Source organism: Lissotriton helveticus, chromosome 11, assembly GCF_964261635.1.
Source record: "Lissotriton helveticus chromosome 11, aLisHel1.1, whole genome shotgun sequence".
In the NCBI taxonomy this organism is placed as follows: Eukaryota; Metazoa; Chordata; class Amphibia; order Caudata; family Salamandridae; genus Lissotriton; species Lissotriton helveticus.
This window is the reverse complement of record NC_136072.1, coordinates 937,955,085-937,979,822: the sequence shown is the minus strand read 5'-3', so window position 1 is coordinate 937,979,822 and position 24,738 is coordinate 937,955,085. Positions and strand designations below refer to the sequence as shown.

Here is a 24,738-nt window from a genome sequence, read left to right as displayed (position 1 = left end):
TTCCTTGGCCACGAAAGGAGCAAAAGGCACCCATTTGCTTGCGCGGGGCCGAGAGTCCCGAGGACTTGGCCGTAGCACTGGAGTCCTTAAAGCGCTCAAGCGCGTGGTCTGCCTTGTCGCCAAAGAGGCGACGGCCATCAAACGGCATGTCCATAAGAGTGTTCTGGACATCAGACAAGAAGTTGGCGGATCTCAACCAGGCGTGGCGACGAATCCCCACCGTCGTTGCCATCGCTCTGCCCAGTGAGTCCGTGGTATCCAGCCCATACCGGATGGAGTACCGTGCCACATCTCGACCCTCTGCAAGGGCTTGGGTGAGTTTAGTCCGGACCTCCTCCGGACATTGTGGCAGCACGTCCGCAACCGTGTCCCACAGAGAGCGGGTGTAGCGGCCCAAGAGGCATGGTGTGTTGACTGACCGCAATCCCAAACTTAAGGATGAGAATACCTTCTTTCCGTACTGCTCATACCTCTTGGATTCCCGACTGGGGGAGCCGTCGGGAACGCGGTCTGGGAGTTAGAGGCCTGGATGACCAGGCTCTCGGGGGTGGGGTGGGTGGACAGGAAAGCAGGGTCGCCTGGAGCCGGCGTCTGGCCACGTTCCCATCTACAGGCTGACCGGTAGCGGGCCTGGACCAGATCCCCAAAAGAACGTCAGACAAGGCCTCATTGAATGGCAGCAGAGGCTCGGCCGAGCTTGCCTGCGGTTTAAGGACCTCAGTGAGAAGGTTAGTCCTCACGGCCGCAACGGGGAGCTCAAGATTTAAGGCCTTGGCCGCCCGCGTCAACACCACACTATAAGCAGCCCCCTCCTCCGTAGCAACGGTGGGAGGGGAGACAAAACCAGTGTCTGGCGAGGTATCCAGACCACTGGCGTCCCCTAGCTCTCCTGACCAGTCCTGGTAAGACGGACACTCCCGTGCCAGAGGGTCTTTAGACCCCTCCCAATCTCCTGATACTCAGGACCAAAGGATGGGGCTGGGTCATAGAAGTAGAAATCTCCCGTCGGATACGGCGCCGAGCGGCGCCGGTTCGGCGCCGGACCATATCGAGGGTGGGATCGGGGACGGTGCCGCCCGAAGGCGGCGCCGGGGGCACCACCCTAGGGGCCGGCGCCGGCGAGGTTGTGAGGTCGACCGGCGGCGATCCGGACCCGGATCCTGCGGCGCCGGGACCTAAGCATCCGACGACGTCGGGGCCGAAGCACCCGACCCGCTGGGACTCCCAGTCGGGGCCGCAGAGCCCAAAGGCGCCGCGGAGCCCAACGGAGGAGTGAGCGACCTCATGGCCGAGGGGAAGGCCTTGATCTCCTCCGGCGTCGTGTGCTGCCCAGGGACCGTCGGGTATGGAGCAGGCCGTGACGCCCGCGGCTCCGTCAGAGCCGCGTGGGCGGTGTCGCCCGAACCCCCGGCCGCCTCGCGCGAGCGTCGGGGGGGAGTCTCTTCGACTTCTTGTGCTTACCGGAGGAGCCAGAAGACCGTGGACGACTCCCGGAGCCATGGTGGCTCCGACCCCGCAACCGGTTCCCTCGACCTCCCCGCGGACCGGGACCTCGTGCGGCGTGGGGCCGACTGCCGGAGCTCAATCCGCTTGCGGGACCGCTCCCGCCTAGCCTTAGATGTCAGGGCTCGACAGTCGGAACAGGCCTTGTCGTCATGGTCGAGGCCTAGGCAATGAAGACACCGGCGATGGGGGTCGGTAACCGACATCAGTCGGTCGCAGTCGGCGCAGGGTTTGAACCCGGGCATCCCTACCGGCACCGTCGGAGTGGTATAGACTTCGAAGTAGATCAAAAATGATCGAAAAAGTTTAGTCAAAAATTGACTAAGGGTACCACTTTTTTCCGGATCGGCGCTTGCTGGCGCGGGAAAAAGAACGGACGTCAGCGCGCGAGGGCGGCATCTAAGTACGCCGACGACGGACGCGGAGCCTTAGACGACGTCTAACGACACGCAAGGGTACTGCTACGCAAAAATTTCCGGATCCAGTCTAACGCCTGGGGATATTCTAAGGTAAGGAATCTAATACTAACCTGTTTCTTTCAGATGCAGTGACGTGCGTTGTAAGGGATGTTGCGATGTAATGACTGCTTTGTAAATGTAGTGCGATGTAATGACTGCTTGTAAAGGTTTTTACCTGTGCTAGGTGTGATAGCTGAAGTGTGTCCCCCTCGGTTTTGTGAATAATACATTGTCATATTGTTCATTCGGATTAGGACAACTTTGTTCTGTAGGTAAGTTAGTGAACAGCTAGAAGCGCTAGGCAGCTGATATGGAGATTCTGGTGTTGTTTATGCGATGTCCTTTGGATGGTCAGATGTTGAATGTGAGCTTCCCAACCTGCAAGAGAGGCAACAGCTGTGAGAATGGCTTTGGGAACTGGGTCCAGAAATGGCCACACCTTGGATAGGGCTAGCAGGTTCCACCAATGCAGAGAGTGAAGTGAGCGGCTGTCTATAATAATAATAATAATCCACATTTGTAAAGCGCACAATCACCCGTAAGGGTCTCTAGGCGCTGGGGGCCGTCGGGAAGATTAAGCGAGCTATTGCCCAGAGTCACATGGTGCTGGGCTAACCTGCCGCCGGAGCCGGGGATCGAACCCTGATCCCCAGATTCCAGCGTCAGTCGCCCTGGCCGCGGCGCCACACCTCTCCCAACATTTAATTAAATTTAAGTACCCAAATTCTATAACTTCAGGAGCCATATTTCAAGGTTCATTTCCTTATTTCTCCATGTTTCTGTGTGAGAAGGTCTGGGTGGAGAGGAAGCTTCTTATGGGGTACCTGTGAAAGTTCCTATGGTGAACCATGGTTGTAACAGACCCTGTGATTGAGTCCATTGATGTGAGAGGCATTCTTGCAGTGGTCTCATATGTAGGCAGGAATGTGGAACTATCGTTATGCAGAATGCCATATGCTTAGAAGTCTTGGCACTAATTTGACTGGGGTTTGTACTCCAGTCTGAAATTGTTGTGCTAAATATTGAATGTTTTGAATCCTGACTGAATTTGTAAATGCTAATGCTGGGTGAGTATTGAGAATGGCCCCCAAGTATGGTTGTATTTGGGCTGGTTGCAAATGAAATTTTTGCAGGTTGACTGTAAACCCTAACTGATATAGAGTTTTGGGAGTACGTTGGCTGCAGAGGCTTGGGCTGTTTGTCTTTAGAAGTCAAATGTCTAGGTAAGGGAAGACATAAATAATTTCTCTTCATGTTTGTGCTGCTACTAGTGATAGGCATTTGGTGTAGACCCATTTGAGCTGTGGTGACTCTGAAGGTAAGCATTTGAACGGATGTTTTCCTTGGAATAGAAAAAGTAAGTATTTTCGATGTGCTGAGTGAATGGATATATGAAAGTACGCATCTTTGAGGTCTGGTGTGGACATGCAATCTCCCTGCTGAAGTAATAGTATAACCTCCTGAAGTCTGACCATGTGAAAGTGTTCTGACACAATGTAATGATTTAATACTCTGAGGTCCAGGTTGGGTCAGAGTGAGCCGTTTTCGGGGGGATTGAGGAAGTATAGGGAATATAGTTCCTTGTTGTTGAATTGGAACTGGCTCTATTGTTCCTTTCATTAAAAGAGCAGCTATCTCTTGTTTGAGTAGAGCTCAGTGCTGAACCGAGAGGTTGTGTTTGTGTGGTGGGATGTTTGGAGAGGTGTTGATGAGCTCCAGGCAATAAGCCCTAAACTGGCTGCCTTTTGAAGCCAGAATACATCTGAAAATTGCCTGCATGACACACAAGGCTGTACACCTGAGCTCTCCCGGATACCTCACTCAGAAGCTGTCAATCTCTGGCGGTTCTAGATACACTCAAGGCACAAACAATCTGCTGCTAAAACCTCGAAGATTCAGGAAGGAAAAACGTATAAGCGCTCTTTCTCAGGAATGGCACCCAGGATCTGGAACTCACTCCCTCCTGAAACAAGGCTCATCTCCTCAATCACACTTTTTAAGAAAGAAGTAAAAGCTCTTCTCATGGCCAAATACACTTGAGCTTTCAACTTGAAGCTATAAAGGATCGGCACCGATCTATATTACCCAGCTCGATCCCGATGACTTTGTGTTTTTCCTGTATTATTCTGCTAGATCCCTACGAATATGTGTTTTACCTTTATTATTGTTTTCACCTACTATTATGACTATGTACTTGCATTATTGATTCACCTGTACTATTATGTTCCCTCACGTATTCATTCTCTTGTTTGGTATTCCCTGCTCTGTAAAGCGCTCTGATATCTGCAAAGATCTTGTTCGCGCTATATAAAACTTTCAAAATAAACCATGTTGGATAATGTCCAATACCCATGAATCTATGGTAATGGCCCTCCATTGCGGTAGAAAAAAATTAAGACATCCCCATATAGTATTAAATGTTATGGAGAACGTGAATTAGTAATTGTTATTATTGGGTGTGCGGGTGGGACTTCAACGACCATGCCCTTTGAAATTGTTCCCCCTATATGATCCACTGTAGAAACCTCTAAAAGGAGAGGATTAAGTTTGATTTTTGTAGGAGGTTGCTGATGTTTCAGTAGCAGCAGACCTAGCGCCTTGTCAAAATGAGAAGCGGCGTAAGGAACCACGGAAGGTGTTTTTTTTAAGCACCCCCACTAATTTTACCACATCTGTGCCCTTCTAGATTTTTTCGAGGGCTGTGTCAACATGAGGACCAAAGATGTGTTGCTTATTAAAAGGTAAATTAAGGACAGCTTGTTGGACTTCTGGTTTAACACCTGGCAATCGAATGCAATGCTGGTATTTATACATTTAATGGAGTTGTTGGTAATTTGTTTTCCTCCAGCAACTAACTTCTGTCCTTTCTTTTTATACTCTTGTGGGAGATTTTGAAGGAGCCCCTCCATCTCATCCCAGTGTGCTCTATCTCAGCAAGCTAATATAGCTTGCCTATTAGCGATTTTCCATTGGTTTGCTGATTGCGCAGCAACCCTTTTTGCCTGAGGCCTCAATTAAATTGGACTCCTTATCTGGTGGAGGAGCATCCCCAGTGCTTTGGGAATTTGCTATTTTCCTAGCATTTGCTACAACAAGAGAGTCTGGTGTTAATTGACCTCTAAGGCATATAGGGTGTGATGGTGCAGCCTTGTACTTTTTGTCTATTGTGGGAGTGATAATACGAGCTTTAACTGGGTCTTTCAAATGTTATCGCCATGACGGAGAACCTCTTATAGCATTGGTACAGTATGTGGAAACCTAAGAACTTTAATCTTTCTGTTAGTTTACGCTCTTGAAGGTGTCGCAACTTTTACTATGTTACAGTAGTCAAGCAAGGTCACTACTATGACTCCTATCAATTTCACGAAGGAAGAAAAAGATGCAGTCTGGAGTATCTTGGACACCAGTGTCCAATCCTGGAGCAACCACAGTACCATTGTGTGGTTAAAGGTGTCACACAGAGAGATATCAAGAATTAGACTCAATTTGCAATCTCCATTCACCTCAGCAATAATTTCCTCTCTAACTGTAGCCAAAAGTGTTTACAGTGCCATGAAGAAGGTTATGCTCTCCATAATTCTGTGGTTTAATGATCTCTTTTTTCCTAGTGTTTAGCTGAGGAAAGATCAGCTGGTATTTTACTAAAAGCACTTGGTCTTCCTTTTAACAGTAAAGTGATTACCTGCTTTATTGTTTTTCATACTAAACATTGTCCAAGTTAGGCATTAATCACACAAGTGAAATCGATGACAAGGTAAATTGTTACATGCAGGCTGCTGTGTAGGGTTCCAACAACAAGACCAGTCAGTATACCCTTCCCTGTCAAAGGAGTGAAAGTTGGGAGTAATGTTTCTAGAATCAATGGGTCAATCTTTGAAAAGTAGAAGAGACAGAGTTGATCCTTATGTATCGTAGCTTTAAAGAAGGGCATGAGGTTATTGCAGTGTTGCCAGAAAGTACACAGGGTATTTTCCAAGCCCTCTGAATGCCTGGAAAACACCAAAGAGATTTATAGAAGCCTAATCAATGGGTTTGATGTAGGATTCCTTTTTGCTACTGTTTTATGGCTTCACTGTACCTCTTCCCATGTTGCCTCAAATTTACTTTTCTACAGTTGTTAATGTCTGCACTCTGCTATGTTCCAGTTGGTAACTTTTTAAATCGGGCTAATTCTTTGTTGAACCATTTATTGATTAATTTACTCCCAAGCCTTGTTTATGCTTTTTTTATGCAGTCAGCTTTTGAAAAGAATTACTAATGTGACGTCATAATGCTTATTGCTTGATTTCAGGATTGCGGAGGTGGATTTGATCTTTCAATCCATTTTGTAGTGGTGTTAAAGTCTTCTCTATTTAAGTTATTGACACATCTTTTTTTCAATGGATTTGTGTTCAACTTGTTACAGGTCAAGACTGACATGTAATCTCTAGAGAGGATGTTAATGAGTGGTCAAAACAAGTCTGCAGTTATGTTATGTTAAAACATTTTACAACGCACGATGAACCAATGGTGTCTTGGCGCTAGCACACCAAGAAGCAAGCAGAAGCATTAATCAAAGAACAGACAAGTCTTGATGGCTTTCCTGAACGAAGCCAGAGAGGGAAGATTTCTGATGGTAAACGAGAGGGAGTTCCAGAGCCTTGCGGCTCCCACCACAAATCTTCCACCACCCGAGTATGATTTAAGAACTCTCTGAGAAAGTATCACTTTTTCTCCTTGTGATCTCAGCCATCTAGTTGGGGAGTACCGGTGCAGGGAAGGTTTCAGAAACTGAGGGCCGGCACCGTGAAGTGCCGTGTACGTAATACACAGTGTTTTAAACTTGATCCGATTTTTAATTGACAGCCAATGCAAACTTTGGAGATTGATTCCCACCGACTGAAATTTTGAAATCCCCAGAAGCCTTATGGCCGCGTTTTGGATCACCTGGAGCCTTTGAAGTTGCTTCATCGGCATGCCAATATATAACCCCATTACAGTAATCTAGTCTGGAAAGGACTAGGGATCTGATTACCGTTTTCCTGCTTTCTGTAGGAATCAGAGGTAGGATTTTCTCAATGGCTTTGAGCATGAAGAAACTGGATGACGAAACTGACTTAACTTGTGCTTCAAAGTCCAGTCTCTGGTCTATAATCACACCCATGTTTTTTACTTTGGGGACAGGGATAGGTGCTGTACCCAGGTCATTTGGCCACCAAATCTGGGACCGTGAAGGAGAAAAATTACCAAACAGAATCACCTCGGGTTTCCCGGAATTTAACTTGAGGCAGTGCAAACTCATCCATGAGCTGACTGCTGTCATGCAGTCTCTGAATCTATTTACTGGTGGTGATGTATTTTTGCTAATGGTTACCACAATTTGGCTATCATCTGCGTACGATGTTAGTGCCATCCCAACAGATCTCATAAGGTCTGCCAGTTCCGAAACATAAACATTGAAAAGTGTGGGACTTAAGGAAGAGCCCTGTAGAACTCCACAAGCATGTGTGAAGGACGGAGAAGTCAGGTTCCCTAAAGCCACCGATTGTGTACTGTCCTCTAGAAAGGGGGATAACAATGCCAATGCCTTTCCAGAGATGGCAAAAGAATTCAACATTTTAAGCAAGGTTTTGTGGTCTACCGTGTCAAAGGCCGCCGACAAGTTAAGCAGCACAAGGGTTGCAGCGCCCTCTGTGTCCATTACTGTTCTTATTTCATCAGTGGCCTTTATTAGCGCTGTTTCGGTACTGTGCACTGACTTAATCCAACTTAAGCCTCATCCAGCAGGTTATGATCTTGTAAATATAGAGTAAGCTGGTTGTTCACAACCTTTTCAGCCAGTTTGACTGGAAGGCGAGAGATGGGCCCATAGTTGCCCGATCCAGTGAATCGAGGTTGGCTTTTTTCAAAAGGGGTAAAATAGAGGCTCTCTTCCACATAGAGGGGAAAACATCTTCTCTAAACATGGAGTTAAAAATGGAAGTTAATCTAGTCCCAAGTACCTCCGGGGCTTTTTTGACATCATAGGAGGGAGTGGGTCGTAAGGTGAGCCTGATCTTATTTTGGAAATAAGAGTCATTATCCCATCAACAGTTACTGCTCTGAATTCTGCAAGGATGGGGCCATTAGGGTGCAGTACACTTGAGGCGTTATTTTATCATTATTTGAATGTGCCCCATTACCAAAGGTGTTGACAATTTGCTCCAATTCATTTTGAAAGTGCTGGGCCAGGATGTTACAAAATTCCTGAGAGTGGCCGCTCCCTTTTTTAATCGGTGGGTGTAGACAGTTTAGTTACCACCGAATAGAGCTCTTTGGAAGAGTTTTCTGCCTTCTTAATTTCCTTAGAGAAATAGGTAGCCTTTTCTGACAATATCAATGTTTTATATTCAGCTAGTAGCAGTTTGTATTTTCCAAATTCCTGTTCCTTATAATTAATTCTCCAACATCTCTCCTGTTTTCTGCACTCCTGTTTTTTACGTCTAAGATGGAATAGCCCTATTGCATCATATATTTGGCTATTTCAATCTTGTGCAAAAACACTAAATCTAAAGTGTGACTAGCTGTGTAGTTTAGGTCATTCACCACTTGGCATGAGCCGAAAGACATCAAATTTTCCACAATATCTTGGCCAGGTTTCAGATTGGTTGTCAAGCACAGGTTAACATTTCCCATCATCATAACGTTCTGCCCATTATTTAGGTTTAGTCACGTCTTCCACTTCATACGAGCGGCATCTCTCACTTGATAACAAGGCCTGGAGAGACCAGAGTTCTGGTCTTTGTAATTTGAAGGTCTTAGGCTTTAAGTATTTTTATAAGCCGTGCACCATGGCCTACTGGTAGTCTGGTGGAAAACACCAATTTCGGCTGTAATGCTGGTCTATCTAAGGAAAAGGATGATTGAAGCCTTAGAAAACCATTAAATGGTGTTTTTCCCCATCACTGCGAAATGTTGGAAATGGAACGCTGACATTTCAAAAACATTACATACTCTACATATGACCTGTAGGAAACTAGGTTTCTGTTGCAGTAACCCCCCACTTTTTGCCTGATAACTGATGCACGTTTCCTTGATGTGCCCTGGGTCGCTGCCAATCAGGTTCCCAGGGCCTGTGTTCTTTCCCCAAAAACTAACCCAATTGACATCTCTGGCCACAGGTCAGCCCCTGGTAAATGGAACCATAGGTACCCAGGGCACTGTGACCAGAGAAGACCCTTAAGGGCTGCAGCACTTCTTGTGCCACCCTTAGAGACCCTGTACCCCGACACACACACACTGCCTTTGCAGGCTGAGTGTCTTGGTGCAGAACAAAACAAAGAGTCAACATGGCACACATCCCTGTGTGCCATGCCCACAAAACACTGCCCTGGCATACCTCAGTCACCCCTCTAGCTGGGTGCCGTATGCCAGTGGTGTGGGTACAGGTGCATGAGCCCTGTACCCCTACAGTACACAGGTCCATTCCTGGGCACTGTAAGTGCAATGCTGCCATTAAGAGTATATGGTGCTGGGAGGTTGTCATCACAAACTCCACAGCACCATGATGGCCTTCACTGAAGACTGAGAAGGTTGGTATCAAACTTCTCAGCACATTAAATCCACACTGATGCCAGTGTGGGATTTAACGTAAAATGCAGGACAGAGGGCAACTTAGAATTGCCCCCTGAAACTAACCCACAACCCGCGTTCTGACTGAGAGGCTGCTTAGGCTGCCACCCAGCAGACAAGTTGCAGGACCCCTGGGTAGAGTGCCATTCGCTCTCGTGGGCCTGCCACAATGCACATCCTGGGGCGAGGTACAAGGCCTCCTTCCCCAGGATAGGCAGGGGAAGCTTCAAAGGCATGCCGCCTTTGTGAGCTTCTCCAGGCCACTTGCTGTACTCAGCAACTGGTCCCCCCCGGTTCTGACCCCCACTCTGGCGGGAAGACAGGCGGGGAAAACCAAAGTGAGGAAAGGGGGTGTGCCAGCCTCTGCCAACCCCACCCCTCAGGTGGGGGAGGCGAGGTGAAGCACAACTCTGGGCTCTTGCCATCTTGAGGATGGGGAGCCCTACCCAGTCAGAGACAGGCTCCTGCCCCACTGCCACTGGAGAGTGGCAGGATAGGGGGTGTACTCACCCCAGGGAAGGGACCCATTGGTCCCTGACCTTCCCCTACCTGTAACGCCCCTACATTTAGTATTTAGGGCCACCCTGAACCTTCCTTCCTCAGATCCGGATTCCGAAACTACAAAGAAGAAGACAGAAGACCTGCCGTGCAGCTGCTTACAAGAGGACAACATCAACTGACTTGGACCCAGCCCTACCGACCTGTCAGCCCTCGAACCTGCTCCTGCCAAACCCCGGCATCTCCTGTGGTCAGCAACATCAAAAACCCTGGGGGACCTGACTGCCTGGCTCAGCCAAAGACTGGGACTCCCACGAGCAGGGTTCTGCTCAAACAGCAACAACCCCTGGTACCAGCCAGGAACCGCAAATCCAGCACACACTGCACCCGCCGAGCCCGGCCTGTGCCTGAGTGAACAAAAACCACAAGGACTTCCCCCCGGCGACTGTGACCACGAATCCAGCACCCAAGGACCCTCCTCGACGCTCCTGACAACGCCTGCAGCCTCACAACAAGGGACCCCTCCAACCGCGACCAGCAGAGGGTAAGATTTCCAGACACTAAAAGACACCCCTGCACCCGGCACCCAACGGCCCCCTGTGTCCAACTCATGGGTGTCTACCTAACCTACAGCTTCCCAACGCACCCCTCGAAGTGGTGGTCGCACCTGGAGAATCTCTGTCCCCGAGCCTGCAGCCTTTGTTCATCTTGCAGCTTTCCCATTGAAATACATTGGGTGCCCGACAGCCCAAAAGCACCCTGCACTCAGCCGCCCGAGTGCCACTAGAAGTGCAGCATCTGTTCTATCCTACTTCCCCACTTGCCCTGTGTAAGTGACCAGGAGCTCCGCTCCCACAGCCGCGTGGCCTGCCTGCTAGCAGCCACCAACCAAAGGCACCCTGCCCGCAAAAGGCTAACATTGGGCCTACTCTCTCTGCAACCGGCTGCCCCTGTGCCGCTGAGGGTGTAACAAATGTACCTACCTGGCCCTGGGACACCCCTGAGTCTTACCCCAGAACCTTGACTCTGCCAGTCAAGTACTTACCTGAAAGCCGATAACTTACATTTTCTCCATAGGGTAACATTGGCTGGTTTACACTTGGAAATTCTTCTAAGTGTCGAGTTTTGAAACTTTGAAATATTAACTAAAAATCATCCGATCAACGAAAACAAAATTACTCACCTGTTACCAGGAGAGATCCCAGTGCTGGATCGTTGTGCCCAGCACTGACCCTACAAAGTAATTACAACTGTGATTTTCCGATAACCTGATTTTCCTCCATAGGATAACATTGACTGGTTTTTGCCAGGAATTCTTCTAAGTGTCGATTTTTGAAACATACAAATATTCCTTAAAAATCGCCTGTGTAACAAAAACAGGAGATGCACCAGGGCTGAATCCAGGATCCAGCACCGAGTAAGAAAAACCTACGCAAAGTAATTAATATTGCATTCACTTAAAAATGTCCATTGAGCTCAATGTTATAATTGTGTTTAACTTGTGTTGCATATTGCAACAACTGTTCTATTGCATTCAAAAGTCTATTGTTATTTGAAAGTATTCAACTGTAGCATCTCATTCTGAGAAGGTATTTTTATACCTGCTTGTGGTTCTAAAATAAAACGATATATTTTTATATACAAAACAATTGGCCTAGAGTTTAGTTCTTGAGTGTGTAAGACCATTTGCTGACTGAGTGTGTACAACAAATGCTTTACACTGTCCTCGGATACTGCCTTACTGCTCGACCAAGCTACCACTTTAGAGAGGAAGGTTATATCTAACTTTAACCTCTGCCAAACCTCTGGGGACTGTGGACTCTGTGCACACGGTACCTTACTTTGGTGCAGAATATACAGAGCCACTTTCTTACATGACCCATTCTAATGTCAGTTTGAAAAACACAACTCCAGAAGGGAAAGACATGGTTTGATTTCTTTTGCTGTTTTCTCAAAGATATTGATCCTCTCATTGTGCTTGAACTGATGCTAGAAATAAACAATCAAAAGACAGCCATCGTGTGCTAGGCATTGTGGAGAAATAATGAACATCAGAGAGGCATTTCTCATTAAAAAAAGTCTCATAGTTGTCCAGAATCAAACACAACCTGACACAATTGCCTTTGCTAACTAAACCACTAACTGGTGGACAATGGAGAGTCTGTAAATGCTGCAAAATCAACATTAACTAGAATAATTGGATATTTTAAAATTGCTTTGTATATTTAATTTGTTGATTGTCCTGTTGTAATGTGTTCAGTAAAACCCAAACTAGATCTGAAAGAATTCTTAGAATGTCATATGGAACTAAATATAAAAGCAGTAGCTCATATTCAGGAAAGAAATGGCAGTATAGGCAGGACAGAATTTTAAGAACATTTACTGAGCAAGAGAGATGGGTTAAGGCACAGAATGAACCTTTTTGTAGGAGCTTGCATATGAGGAAGATCCTAAAGTCTTTATTAGTGAAAGAAATAGTTTTTTGTGTAAAGATGTATGTGTTGAGATTTCCATAAGCTTCCTCTAAAAGGATTCAGTGACTTGCTGCCTTGTTAATTTAGGTATAATACTTCTTTAAAATACTTTATTTTCAGTCACTGGTTTCAAATTACTGTCAATTTAATCTGAATTGGTTTCAGTCTTAATAAATACCCCAGGAACTGCAGAGCTGTACTTTTCATTTATGACAAATAGTTTGCTTAAAAAATAATAAAGTTGTAATGGTACCTGTGGTGAGATTTACACCCAGTTAGGAATGAAAAACACTCTAATGTACAATGTACTTTTGTTTCGGCCTGAAGAGCCACTGACTTATTTTCCCCCCACAATGACCCTCCACAACCTGATGGAATTGTGGATCAACAAAAGGAACAGAAGATTTCAACCAAGGCTGTAGAGATAGGCTGTGTGGAAGGAGAGTGAATAAGACACTAAGTTAGCGAAAACCGGATGGACCAGAGGTTGGGGAACACTTACCATTCTTGTCAGAGATTTTGTTGAATTGCTCCATGACCTCCTCCTCTGACCGGAAGGGAGAATATTTGTATATAAGCTCCGTCTCAATGGAAAATTTCTCCATGTTCTCAGTGATAGGCTCACGTGTTTTTGTATTCCACGCGGGAAGAGGGACAATCACCTACAGTAAAGCAAATATCAATTTACGGAGAAAACTCTTCCCGTGTTCTAGGGTACATGACAATGTGTATCTACATTAAAACATACTGGACATTCTATACTGCCTCTATTTCTAAGCATCTATTTCTATGACATATCAACAAAACAGCTTTATGTCACTGCCAAACCCATGGTATATCAAAGAATCAAAGTCAAAGAAAACGGAAATATAACCACAAAGGTACTTAGTTACAACAAATTGATTATCTTTACAAAATCTAACCTCATCGATGCCTTCTTCCTCATGGAATGTGCGGGACAAAAAGAGGCATGTCATGGCATCGTTTTTCTTTGTAAAAAGAATAAAATCCTTCCCCATACGCATGGAACCTCTAAAATTTGATTAAGAAGACAATGGTTAGAGAAGTAGGGTAGAAAAGGAATGGGAAAGCATAACTATATATAGAGCTAGAGACAAACTCCTGGACAATTAAAGGGTTTTAAGAAATAAGTAGGTACAGGGCCATTGAAACCAATTCTGCGGTGTTCCATTGACTAAAGTACGCAGCACGTGCTACATAATTCATCATATGCTGTTTAATGGGCTCATTTTAAACAAAAAGAAGATGTTTCTGGATAAACACGAATCAAAATATACCAATAAAAAGATGCACATGCAGAGGAACACAGCTCATGCAAGCATATCTGCAACACTAGTGTAGGTGGGAACTATGTCTGGGAAAGTTGAGACATGAAGAAGTTAGATGGAGATACTCTGGAAGTTGCAGTGGAAGTAAGCCTCATCTTCTTCAAAGCTAAGCCCCGCTTGCTCACTAGATGCTCATATCCTTATCCTCTTGCTGAAGGCTGATCTTATGCAGTTCAACTCTTGACCTTCTTATCTTCTCTGGCTTTTACCTCAAGGATTGCCATCTCTATTTTTAGAACTCTAAGGTTGGTGGAATACACTGGAGGGTGAGAGAAGTCCATCAGAGGGTTGAAATAGAGAGAAATGTCCTACAGGGGCTACCTGAGCTCAGACAGCGGTTCTACCGCTAGGCACTGCCTCTCAGTGGTCTGGGCTCATACTAGACTCGTCTCACACAACATTGGGAAGCTAAGATACTAGCAATCAAATGGTTCTTTACTTGACAACTGAATCTGAACCTTTTCCTATTGCAAGTCCACCTTCCATTAATCTTCGTTAAAATCCCTCTGACAAGATTCCTCATCCTACAGTATGGGATGAGGCTTAACTGGCCTCTAAATATAAATGCAGTGGACTTTATTTAGTGCAGCAGTCCAAAAGTGGTTTTTAACTGCCATGGTTCACCTCTGCAGAATATGCTATGGGCTTATAGGAAGGTTGATGTGCCAATCTGGTTTTAAGCGGTTGTTTTAGTGGTCACTCAGTGCTGTGCTCAAGATTACCAGCAGATTAGTCCTAAAAAACTGAATTTACAGCAACCACCCTAAAAGGGGTCACTTTGCAACATGGTCCCCCTTAAGATCAAAGGTAAACTAGCCATCATCTCCACTGCCTAACTCCCCAGGCAAGGAGTCTGCAATGCCCCTCAACTTTCTCAGCCAGGCTCCAATAACTCTCTCCATAGACCAATCTCAATATCAGAGCACATACACTACCCACTTTCAAGGCCCAACCATATTCTACAACTTCCCGTCACGCCTTCTCTTACATTTGATTTCCCGCATGACCACAAAGAGCACTCTCGCCAGATTCCTCCAGTACCCTCAAAATTACTTTCTCATTTTTTTTATTTTACAGAGTTTTATTTAGCACAAACTTGACCCGAATCGGGTATCAGAGTGCTTTACATAGCACCAGTTGCATTACATAAGGACACATTCATTTTTGTTAGGCAAGGGGAGATTAAGTGATTTGCCCAGAATCACAGGATGTTCATCGTCATTGCCGAGACTCAAACCCAGTTCCCCAGATTTGACGTCGACCGCCCTAGCCATTAGGCCAACTTCTCTCCTCAACTTCTACCTAACAATACCCTCATCAAAGGTCATAACGTGGTCCGCTTTCCCTCACCAACGTCTCCTCTTCCTTCTAAAAGCCTCAAGCCCCAACATGGCTTCCAACACACAGCTCTATCCCAAATTCCACAAACGTGCAGTGCGGACCCTATCCTGGACTCAAGCAAGCTAGTCTCAACTAAGAACCGTGCCCACTCCAAGTGCTGAACAGAAAGAGTTTGGCCTTTTCTTGTGTAGGCATGGTCCCATGACCACCAGACTTAGTGGAATTCATGGATGAGTGAGGCATGCTGGTCCTGTTACAGGATTGTTAGAAGTAAGTCCAGTGTAATCCTCTGAGAAATAGTTGAGGGCTCTTTTAGATCATTGAGTTTTGTTGTCTCTGGGGACGGCCACTGGTGGCAAGGTTTTCTATTCTGTAGGTTTGGTGTCTTGATGGAGTATATGAGCTTATCGATTTTCTGAGTGGAGAGACTTGTGGATTTCAGATTGGTCGAAACTGTTTTAAGTTCCTTGACACTTCTGATTGGTTAAGATCGAACTGATATGGTGGGTTTGAGGTGTAATACAGAGGGACTCCTTTGATGCATAGCCATTTCTTTCCATACACAATGTTCTCTATAACGGGAGAGTGCCCCCCAGTGACTGGTACCTGCCGATGGAGTTGGAGGTTTGCCCTCACACTTCGGCTGCTTGCCACTCACTTCTGTGGATCTGGGTGGGATGGGCAGGAACTCACATTGTATGAGTGTACTGCAGTTAATATAGTTGTATTATTTAGAAGTTGTAGAGTTTACCAAAAGGGAATGGGACGTTGTTTACATGCACTCACTGAGCGCGGGTTTGCCAGGGAGGGAAATGTGATGATGCCCAAGGTGAGGGGGACTGTTGGGGAAGTTCATTGTTGGGGTTGGGCCTTCCTTCATGTGGGGTACTTTGTGAACTGCCAAGGGTTGCACGACCAGGGGACACCGCCTAATGTCTTGAGAGAGGGGCGGGACTCTGCCGGGAGAAGGGTTGAAGGGGAAACGCTATGGCGTCCTCCATGACAAAATTATTTACCTGGAATGTACGCGGTATTGCTATATTCGATAAAGATAGACAAATATTTGCTTACCTGAAATGATACATAGTGTCGGTGGCGTGTCTTCAGGAGACTCATGTCTGGGGTGATTCCATAAAATGTTTGAGGAAAAGGCAAGGGGTGCCCTCATATGGGTAGCACCGGGATTCCCATTCCAATACTTACAACACGTGGTAGATGTGGATGGCCAGTTTGTTGTACTGCATGGGAGGCTTGATGGTACTGAAATTTGCATTATAAATATGTATGCCCCGAATAATGATAGCGCCTCCTTTTTTGGCGATCTTTTGGAAGCGGCGTCTCCATATCTTGGGGCTCCAATACGATTTACTGGGGACTTTAATTGTGTGCTGGATGGTGTGCTGGATAGGGAACTCTCAAGATGCACACAAAACCAAAGGTGACACAGGCGCTCCATCGTATATTGCAGAGCTTACAACTCCGGGATGTATAGCGGGAGCGCTCTCCCCTTAAGTGACAGTTCGGTTAGAGGCGGCAGACCCGGGAGCAGAAGTCGGCCCGGGACCAGGGTTCAATTCCCGACGCGGCAGGGTTGTGGACCAGGGTCAGCGGACTCGACAATTCTCGCCTCGGTGCCTACTCTAACCTGGGGTCCCACTCGGCAACTCTGGGCATTAGCTTGCCTAATCTCCACAACGGCCCCATCAAAGCCGGGGATGCCTGGCTCCACCTTGGGGATTCCCAGTAGGGACCATCCCACAGGGAAAGCCAGGACGGGTTCCCCAGCGGTATACAGCGCCGGGACGCCCCTTTGCTGGGGCAGCTGTGCGCTTTACAAGTATACGACATTTAACATTTAACATTTATATGCCTGCTACGGGCACTTACAGCAGATTAGATTACTGGTTCTTATCCTCTGAACTGGGACCCCTGGTTGGGGGTAAGACATATCAAACAAGATATCAGTCAGACCATTCCCAGGTCCTTCTGGAGATGGGACTACTAGGATCAGACCTCAGATCCCATTATGGCGCTTGAAAACGGAGGCGTTAACTGATCCTTAATTTCTGGCCACGATAATGGCAGAATTGAGTAACTATTTTAGTGAAAACTGGGAGACAGCCTCCAGCCGAGCTACTGAATGGGAAGCTATGAAAGCTTTTGTTAGAGGAGTTTGTATAAAAACTGTTTATGGGGTGAGGTCCCAACTGAAGAAAATGTTTCTCTTCACAAACCTAGGCTGGCAAAACTACAGACGGAACTTAGCACAGACACCTAGAAATTGAAAGAGTGGACTGACGCTAAGGAAACACTCATGACAGATCGCCACAGACTGGAGAAATAGGTCTATACAACTTACCGTCAATGCCTATATAAGGAGGGGGACAAAGCTGGGGCCTTGCTGGCACGCCTTGTGAGACCAGCTACTCCTATACTGTAGATACGTACCGCGGACAGAACACTACACTACACACAGAGGATTTTAGCAGACACACTGGCAAAACATTTAGAGAACGTCTATACTAACCAGGTAGACCTGGGGCTGAGCCAATTGACAGACTATTTAGATACAGTACATTTGTCCACTGTCACCAAAGACGAGCAGGAGGCGCTGGGTTCTCCAATCACTAAGGATGAAATTCGTGGGGCTATCGGACGCCTTAAACCGGCGGAGAGTCTGGGGTCGGACAGACTCCCGGCAGAGTTTTATAAGAGTTTTGCGCTGCTCTTAGTGGATAGACTACTTGCAGTCTATAATGAGATGTTGCAGAATGGCTGCTGCCCGCCCACTATGAGTGAAGCACTAGTGGCTACGATTTACAAAGAAGACAAAGACCCTGATATGCCAAGCTCCTATAGGCCTATCTCCTTATTGAATATAGATGCCAAGATACTGAGTGGTATTATGGCTAACCGCCTCCTCCCCTATATGAAACGTTTGATTGAGGGAGTGACCCTCGACCCTGTGACCAGGCAGGTCGCTCCCTCTGCCACCGCGCAGACCCCCTATGCGCCGCTGCTCCTCTTGACTGCTGCCTCAGCTGACTGGCTTGTGCCTTCCTCTGCTGCCTACTGTCTGGTTGTGAGCCCCTTCTTCTCCTTTGTGCTCCGTTTTTCTGCCCCCTGGTTTCTGCCCCTTGCGTCCTCCCTTCTGTTCCCCTTGGTGTGCTCCTTCTCTATTTCGTTTTTGTGCCCCTTGATCCTATCACTGTGTTTTTGCGTTCTGTGCCGCTGTGCCCTCTACCCCCCAGCCCCCTCTTGCCTTCTGTGCCACCCGCTTTCCCGCCACTCACGTTCCCCGCGGCCCGGCCCCCGCTTCCCATTGACCGCCCCGCTCCCGCCTCCCAGCTGCGCCTCCCTCCCTCTCGCCCTCATATGGAGGCCGCGCAGCGGCCGCGCCGCTGGCGCGCCAAAGGCGCGCCTAAGGTAAGCCCGTCTGCGCCCGTCCGCGCCTGGACCGCGCCCAGCACCAGGACCCCTGACCCTCAACGATGCCAGCTCACCCGACGGACATACGACGCCGCCACCCTCCACGCACTCAACGCCGGCTGGAACCCCGCCTGTTACCGAGCCACCCCGAAACGCACCCACGGACCCTTCACCTGCCAAACCTGCAAATTCACCTGCCTCCGACCCTGCCCAGCACCCGCCAAGCCTGGCACCAGCAACAATCACCTCAAATGCATCCTGCTCAACACCCGCTCCGTCCATAGGCACACCGTCGAACTCTGGAACCTCCCCGACACAACATCACTAGACGTCGCCTTCCTCACAGAAACCTGGATGAACGCCTCCTCAGCCCCCAACATCGCCATAGCCATCCCGGATGGCTACAAGATCACCCGGAGGGACCGCGTCAACCAAACCGGAGGAGGCTTCGCCATCGTCCACAGAAACACCATCCGAATCATGACCAACTCCGACGACACCCTCACCGCCGCCGAGCACCTTCACTTCCAGATACACACCGACCCCAAGACCACCCTCAGAGGCACTCCTCTACAGACCCCCGGGACCACGCACACAATTCAGCGAAGCCATCGCAGACTTCGTCAGCCTGCACGCCCTAACCTCGTCAGACTACATCCTCCTAGGGGACCTCAACTTCCACTTGGAGAACAACAATGACAGCAACACCGCCACCCTGTTGGACAACCTCGCCAACCTCGGACTCAAGCAACTGGTGAACAACCTCACCCACTACGCCGGCCACACGCTCGATCCCATCTTATCCTCCAGCAAGCACATCTCCTTCAGCCACTCCACCGGACTACACTGGACAGATCACAGCTGCGTCCACTTCAACTTCAGGAGGGCCACGACCCACCACCACCCGCAATAGGGTCCCCGCAGAAGCTGGAGCAAGATCACCGCCGACCAGCTCACCACCTCTCTCAGCCAGAACCCTCCCGCCAACACGACTGACCCCAACGAAGCAGCCCGCAACCTCACACAGTGGCTCACCAACTGCGCCGATGACCTCGCACCACTGAAGAACCCTCCCAGCAGACCCGACAGCAAGAAAGCCTCGTGGTTCACCAACGACCTCAAAAACTCCAAGAAAACCTGCCGCACCCTCGAGAAAGCCTGGCGCCTCGACCAGACAACAGAAAACATGACAGCCCTCAAGAACGCCACCCGCAAATACCACCAGCTTATCTGCACCACCAAAAGGACAACATTCAAAAAACGACTTGACAACAACACCCACAACAGCAAAGAACTCTTCAGCATCGTTAAAGAGCTCTCCAACCCCAGCGCCTACAACAACGACATCACACCCTCGCAAGACCTCTGCGACTCACTCGCCTCATTCTTTCACCGCAAGATCGCCGTCATACACAACAGCTTCGGCGCACAGACCACGCACCCAACCACCGAACCAGTGCCCCCCACCACCACCCTCTGCACCTGGACCTCAGTCAGCACCGAAGACACCATCCGCACGATGAACACCATCCACTCCGGCTCCCCAACCGACCCATGCCCACACCACATCTTTAACAAAGCCGACTCCATCATCGCACCCCAACTCCGGGACATCATTAACAGCTCCTTCACATCCGCCACCTTCCGGGAAAGCTGAAAACATGTCGAGCTCAGCGCCCTCCTGAAGAAACCCACCGCTGACCCCACGGACCTCAAGAACCTCCGCCCCATCTCGCTCCTCCCTTTTCCTGCCAAAGTCATCGAGAAGACCGTCAACAAACAACTCTCCGCATTCCTCGAGACAAACGGATCCCTCGACCCCTCGCAGTCCGGTTTCCGAGCAAACCACAGAACCAAGACCGCCCTCATCGCTGCTACCGACGACATCAGGTCCCTGCTCGACAACGGGGAAACTGCTGCCCTCATCCTCCTGGACCTCGGAGCAGCCTTCGACACCGTATGCCACCGCACCCTGTTACAGCGCCTCAGCAACACCGGAATCCAAGGAACGGCATTGAAGTGGATCATCTCCTTCCTCGCCGGAAGAACCCAGAGAGTCCGCCTCCCCCCGTTCCGATCCGCGGCCACCAAAGTCATCTGCGGAGTTCCGCAAGGATCCTCGCTCAGCCCCACCCTCTTCAACGTCTACATGAGCCCCCTCGCAGCCATCGCACGCCAACACAACCTCAACATCATCTCCTACGCTGACGACACCCAGCTGATCCTCTCCCTCACCAACGACCCCGCCACCGCCAGAGCCAGCCTCCAGGAAGGAATGAAAGACGTCGCGGAATGGATGAACCTCAGCCGTCTGAAACTGAACTCAGACAAGACGGAAGTCCTCATCCTGGGCCCATCCCCCTCTACCTGGGACGACTCCTGGTGGCCCCCGGCCCTGGGCACCGCCCCCAAGCCAACGGACCATGCACGCAACCTGGGCTTCATCTTGGACTCCTCCCTCACGATGACCAAGCAAGTCAACTCCGTCTCCTCATCCTGTTTCAACACCCTGCGCATGCTCCGAAAGATCTTCTGGTGGATCCCCACCGAAACCAGGAAGACGGTCACCCAGGCCCTCGTCACCAGCCGTCTGGACTACGGGAACACCCTCTACGCTGGAACCACAGCCGAAATCCAGTAAAGACTTCAGCGCATACAGAACGCTTCGGCACGACTCATCCTAGACATCCCCCGTCACAGCCACATCTCTGCCCATCTGAAAAACCTGCACTGGCTCCCCGTCAGCAAGAGGATCACGTTCAGACTCCTCACCCACGTACACAAGGCTCTCCACGACATTGGCCCCAAATACCTCAACAACCGCCTCACATTCTACACACACACCCGCCAGCTCCGATCCGCCAGCCTCGCCCTCGCCTCCGTCCCACGAATTTGCAAAGCCACCGCCGGAGGAAGATCCTTCTCCTACCTGGCGGCCAAGACATGGAACTCCCTCCCCACCCACCTACGGCTGACCCAGGACCACCTCGCCTTCAGGGAACAACTCAAGACCTGGCTGTTCGAGCAGTAGCGACTCCCCCCATCCCCCCCCCCAGCGCCTTGAGACCCTAGCGGGTGAGTAGCGCGCTATACAAATTTGTGTGATTGATTGATTGATTCACACAGACCAAGCGGGGTTTATCCCTGGACGGATATTACCTATAATTTATGACAGCTGGCACATGTCTGGCATGCTCCCTGCCTAGCGGACTCTGATACTTTGTTGGTATCCCTTGATATTGAGCAGGCATTCAACTCTGTGGAGTGGCCGTATATGTGGCAGGTCTTGATAGCCATGAGGTTTGAATGCGTTCTCATGTAACAAAACTGGTGCTATGTAAAGCGCTCCGATACCCGATTTCTTCAGGTCTAGTTTGCGGTATATAATACTCTAAAAAAAAAAACATATTGCAGAAGATACTGAATGCTTATATTACATGGACAAATAAATCACACATCCCTCAAGCAGCTTAAACGTTGGTGTCCTGCTTCTGAATATAAAAGAGATAACATGACAGCAGACGTGCAGAATTAAAGTGGACTCAGTTAAGCAAAATGAAACACACAAAAAAGCATTTAGTAATTTGTTGCACAAACATATTTTCAATCAGTTTAATGTCAATCCTATTTAAACAGGCGTTATTTACTTCAGAAGGAGTAACAGGCAGGTCTGGGTGTATTTCGCAGCGTTTTGCTACGCGGAACTCCGCGAAGTTACAAAAAAAACTCCACGAAGTTCCGCGACTGGCGGAGTGCAGTGCGAACTGTAGTTTGTGCTGGTATTCCTGTCGCTTGGGTAGAAATTCTACCCGAGCGGCAGCTCACGCTCTAAGTTCGATCGCTAACTTACTGTTCGCAATCGCGAGCAGGGAAAAAACTCAGCTGCATATCGCGAAGCGGAGTTTTCTGCACTCTGCGGAGTGCAGAAAACTCTGCAACTTCACGAACGGAGCGAAGTTCACTGCCCAGGCCTAGTAACATGCAGAGATTCTTTCTTTTCACTAATGAACTATAACATGCAAAAAATAAATGATACAATAAATCTCTCCTTTGTGCTGATCACTGTTCATTTTCGAAAAACAAAATCATAAAAATGAAGTCTTTTAACTGCAGTCATCATGATGTTCCATGAACTGTTTTCAGCTTGGCTGCTGCCACAGGAGCAGGCAATATAACATCACAAGTAAACTATAATAAGTTATTACAGTTGAGCAGCTACGCTATTTTCCTTTTACAGCCAACGAGCGAGGTCACAACTGGACTGCAATAAGGAAATTAGACAGTTTTTTATACTGGTATTTGAGGCTTTCAATAAATGGAATATTCCATAACTTCAACTGCCTCTGTGATTTTTAAGTTTCCATGAGTATACAAGGATTTGAACGAACTATTAATTTACTCACGACTTTAGTCCATTGCCATACTGCCCAATCTGAGTGGACTCTGGGGTTCTCTTTGCAGATTTGCCAAACTGGATCACACTGGCAGCCTCACCTGTTGAGAAAAAAAAACCTTAACCTCGGTCGGTTAATGTCTCCACCTCAGAGACTGGTGCGTAACATTAGGGCAGCAAGTTAAAAAAGCACCATAATCCATTAGCCTTTTAGACTTATTGAGTGCCAATCAGATGGTTAATAGTATTACATGTAATTTTAGCACTGAAAAACTTTAGGAAGATTTTGTGTATAAAGTGCACAAGTTCCTTTTATTCTTAATGCTATCCATGCATAATATGAATTGTTACGTTAATTGGTTGTCATCAGCAAACAACTTAATGTGCTGGGGGGTGGGTGGTAGGGGGCAGTGGGTACCATATTATATGAGGATCATTAGTTCAGATGTAGCAAATCTCCTGTTTATGGAACCAGGATAGACATGCAGATATGTCCTCATATGTAATAAAATGCACCCTGCCTTAGGGTGTAAGGTCTGTTGAAGGGGGTGCCTTACATATATTGCATGCAGCGTCTGTGGGCATAGCACACAGGGTGTGTGCCATGTCGTGTTTTCACATTTGTTTGCACCATTTCACGCAGCCTGCAATGACAGGCTGAATGAGTCTGGTGGCGGGTCCCTTAGGGTGGCACAATAAATGATGCTGACGTTAGGGACCCTCTTTAATACCTATACCCTAAGTACTAGAGTGCCATTTACTAGGGACTTGCAGAAGTGCTAAATATCTTACCAATTGGGGTACAATTGAACAGTTACCTTGTTTTTGGAAAAGAGCACTGACACTGGGGATCTGGTTAGCAGGAACTCAGTGCACTTCAGTCAAAATTGCATCAAATACCAGCCAAAAAGCGCAGGTGATAATATCAAAAAGGGGCAGTTTTCTACATAGCGGTTTTCAGTCCACGGGCTAAAATAACTACTAATACTCTATTGGACGGGCCACATCATGTTGGGAGTCAGTCACAGGGACCACTTAGGTCCCGAGAGACAGTTACCTTTTGGATCCAGCAGTTTCAGGGTTCTCTCTGTATGTTTAGCTATTGTTTCGATCCAAAAAATAAGTAGTTCAGGTGTTGGAGATGCAGGATGCTGAAGATACTGAAGAGGGGTGGTGAGCCAACCTAGGCCACTCTTGGATCCACGAACATCAGGGGTTGCCTCGGGACTATCTCCAACTATGCACCAATGGGGTCCAGTGCAGCTCTAGTCACCACTGATCAGCTAGCCTCCCAGTTACAGCAGCCTCCACGGTTATTTGCAGGTAAGTAAATCTTTCTTGGAGGGCGACTAGGGTCCACTTTGACTTCCGCTACAGGTAGGGCAGGACCCTGTCTCCCAGGGTGCTCTTCTTCATCCAGCGGCATGCAGGCATTCCTGGGCAGCTGAGCTCTCGAAGGGTGCAAGGTTCCTTAGCTTTTAAAGCCCTGATGCTTAATAGAGGGCTAGCTACCTAGCCTTTGAAGTCACTTCTTCTGTCCTGGCACAGGTGGAAGTTCCTTTCCACGAGTGGGCACAGCAGCCAAGTCCTCTATGCAGGTCCCCCAGGTTCAGCAGGTTCAGTTCAGCCTTTGGTGCTTCTCTTTGCTGGGTCCAGGGAGCAATATGGTAGCCCTTCGTTCTAATAAAAAGGAAGGGTTGCAC

The 24,738-nt window shown here is 48.1% G+C and overlaps 1 protein-coding gene across 6 annotated transcripts in view; it reads right to left on the bottom strand.

Moving 5' to 3' along the window:
* The window catches only part of MORC2 (MORC family CW-type zinc finger 2), a 597,165-nt gene that overhangs the window by 461,440 nt on the left and 110,987 nt on the right, over positions 1 to 24,738 (bottom strand). For all 6 annotated transcript variants that reach the window (XM_078667274.1, XM_078667271.1, XM_078667273.1 and 3 more), the window contains exons 6-8: positions 23,046 to 23,136; positions 13,447 to 13,555; positions 13,026 to 13,185 (exon numbers count right to left, since the gene is read on the bottom strand). In XM_078667274.1, the coding sequence (XP_078523400.1) occupies positions 13,026 to 13,185; positions 13,447 to 13,555; positions 23,046 to 23,136 (360 nt within the window). The remainder of the gene's footprint in view (positions 1 to 13,025; positions 13,186 to 13,446; positions 13,556 to 23,045; positions 23,137 to 24,738) is intronic.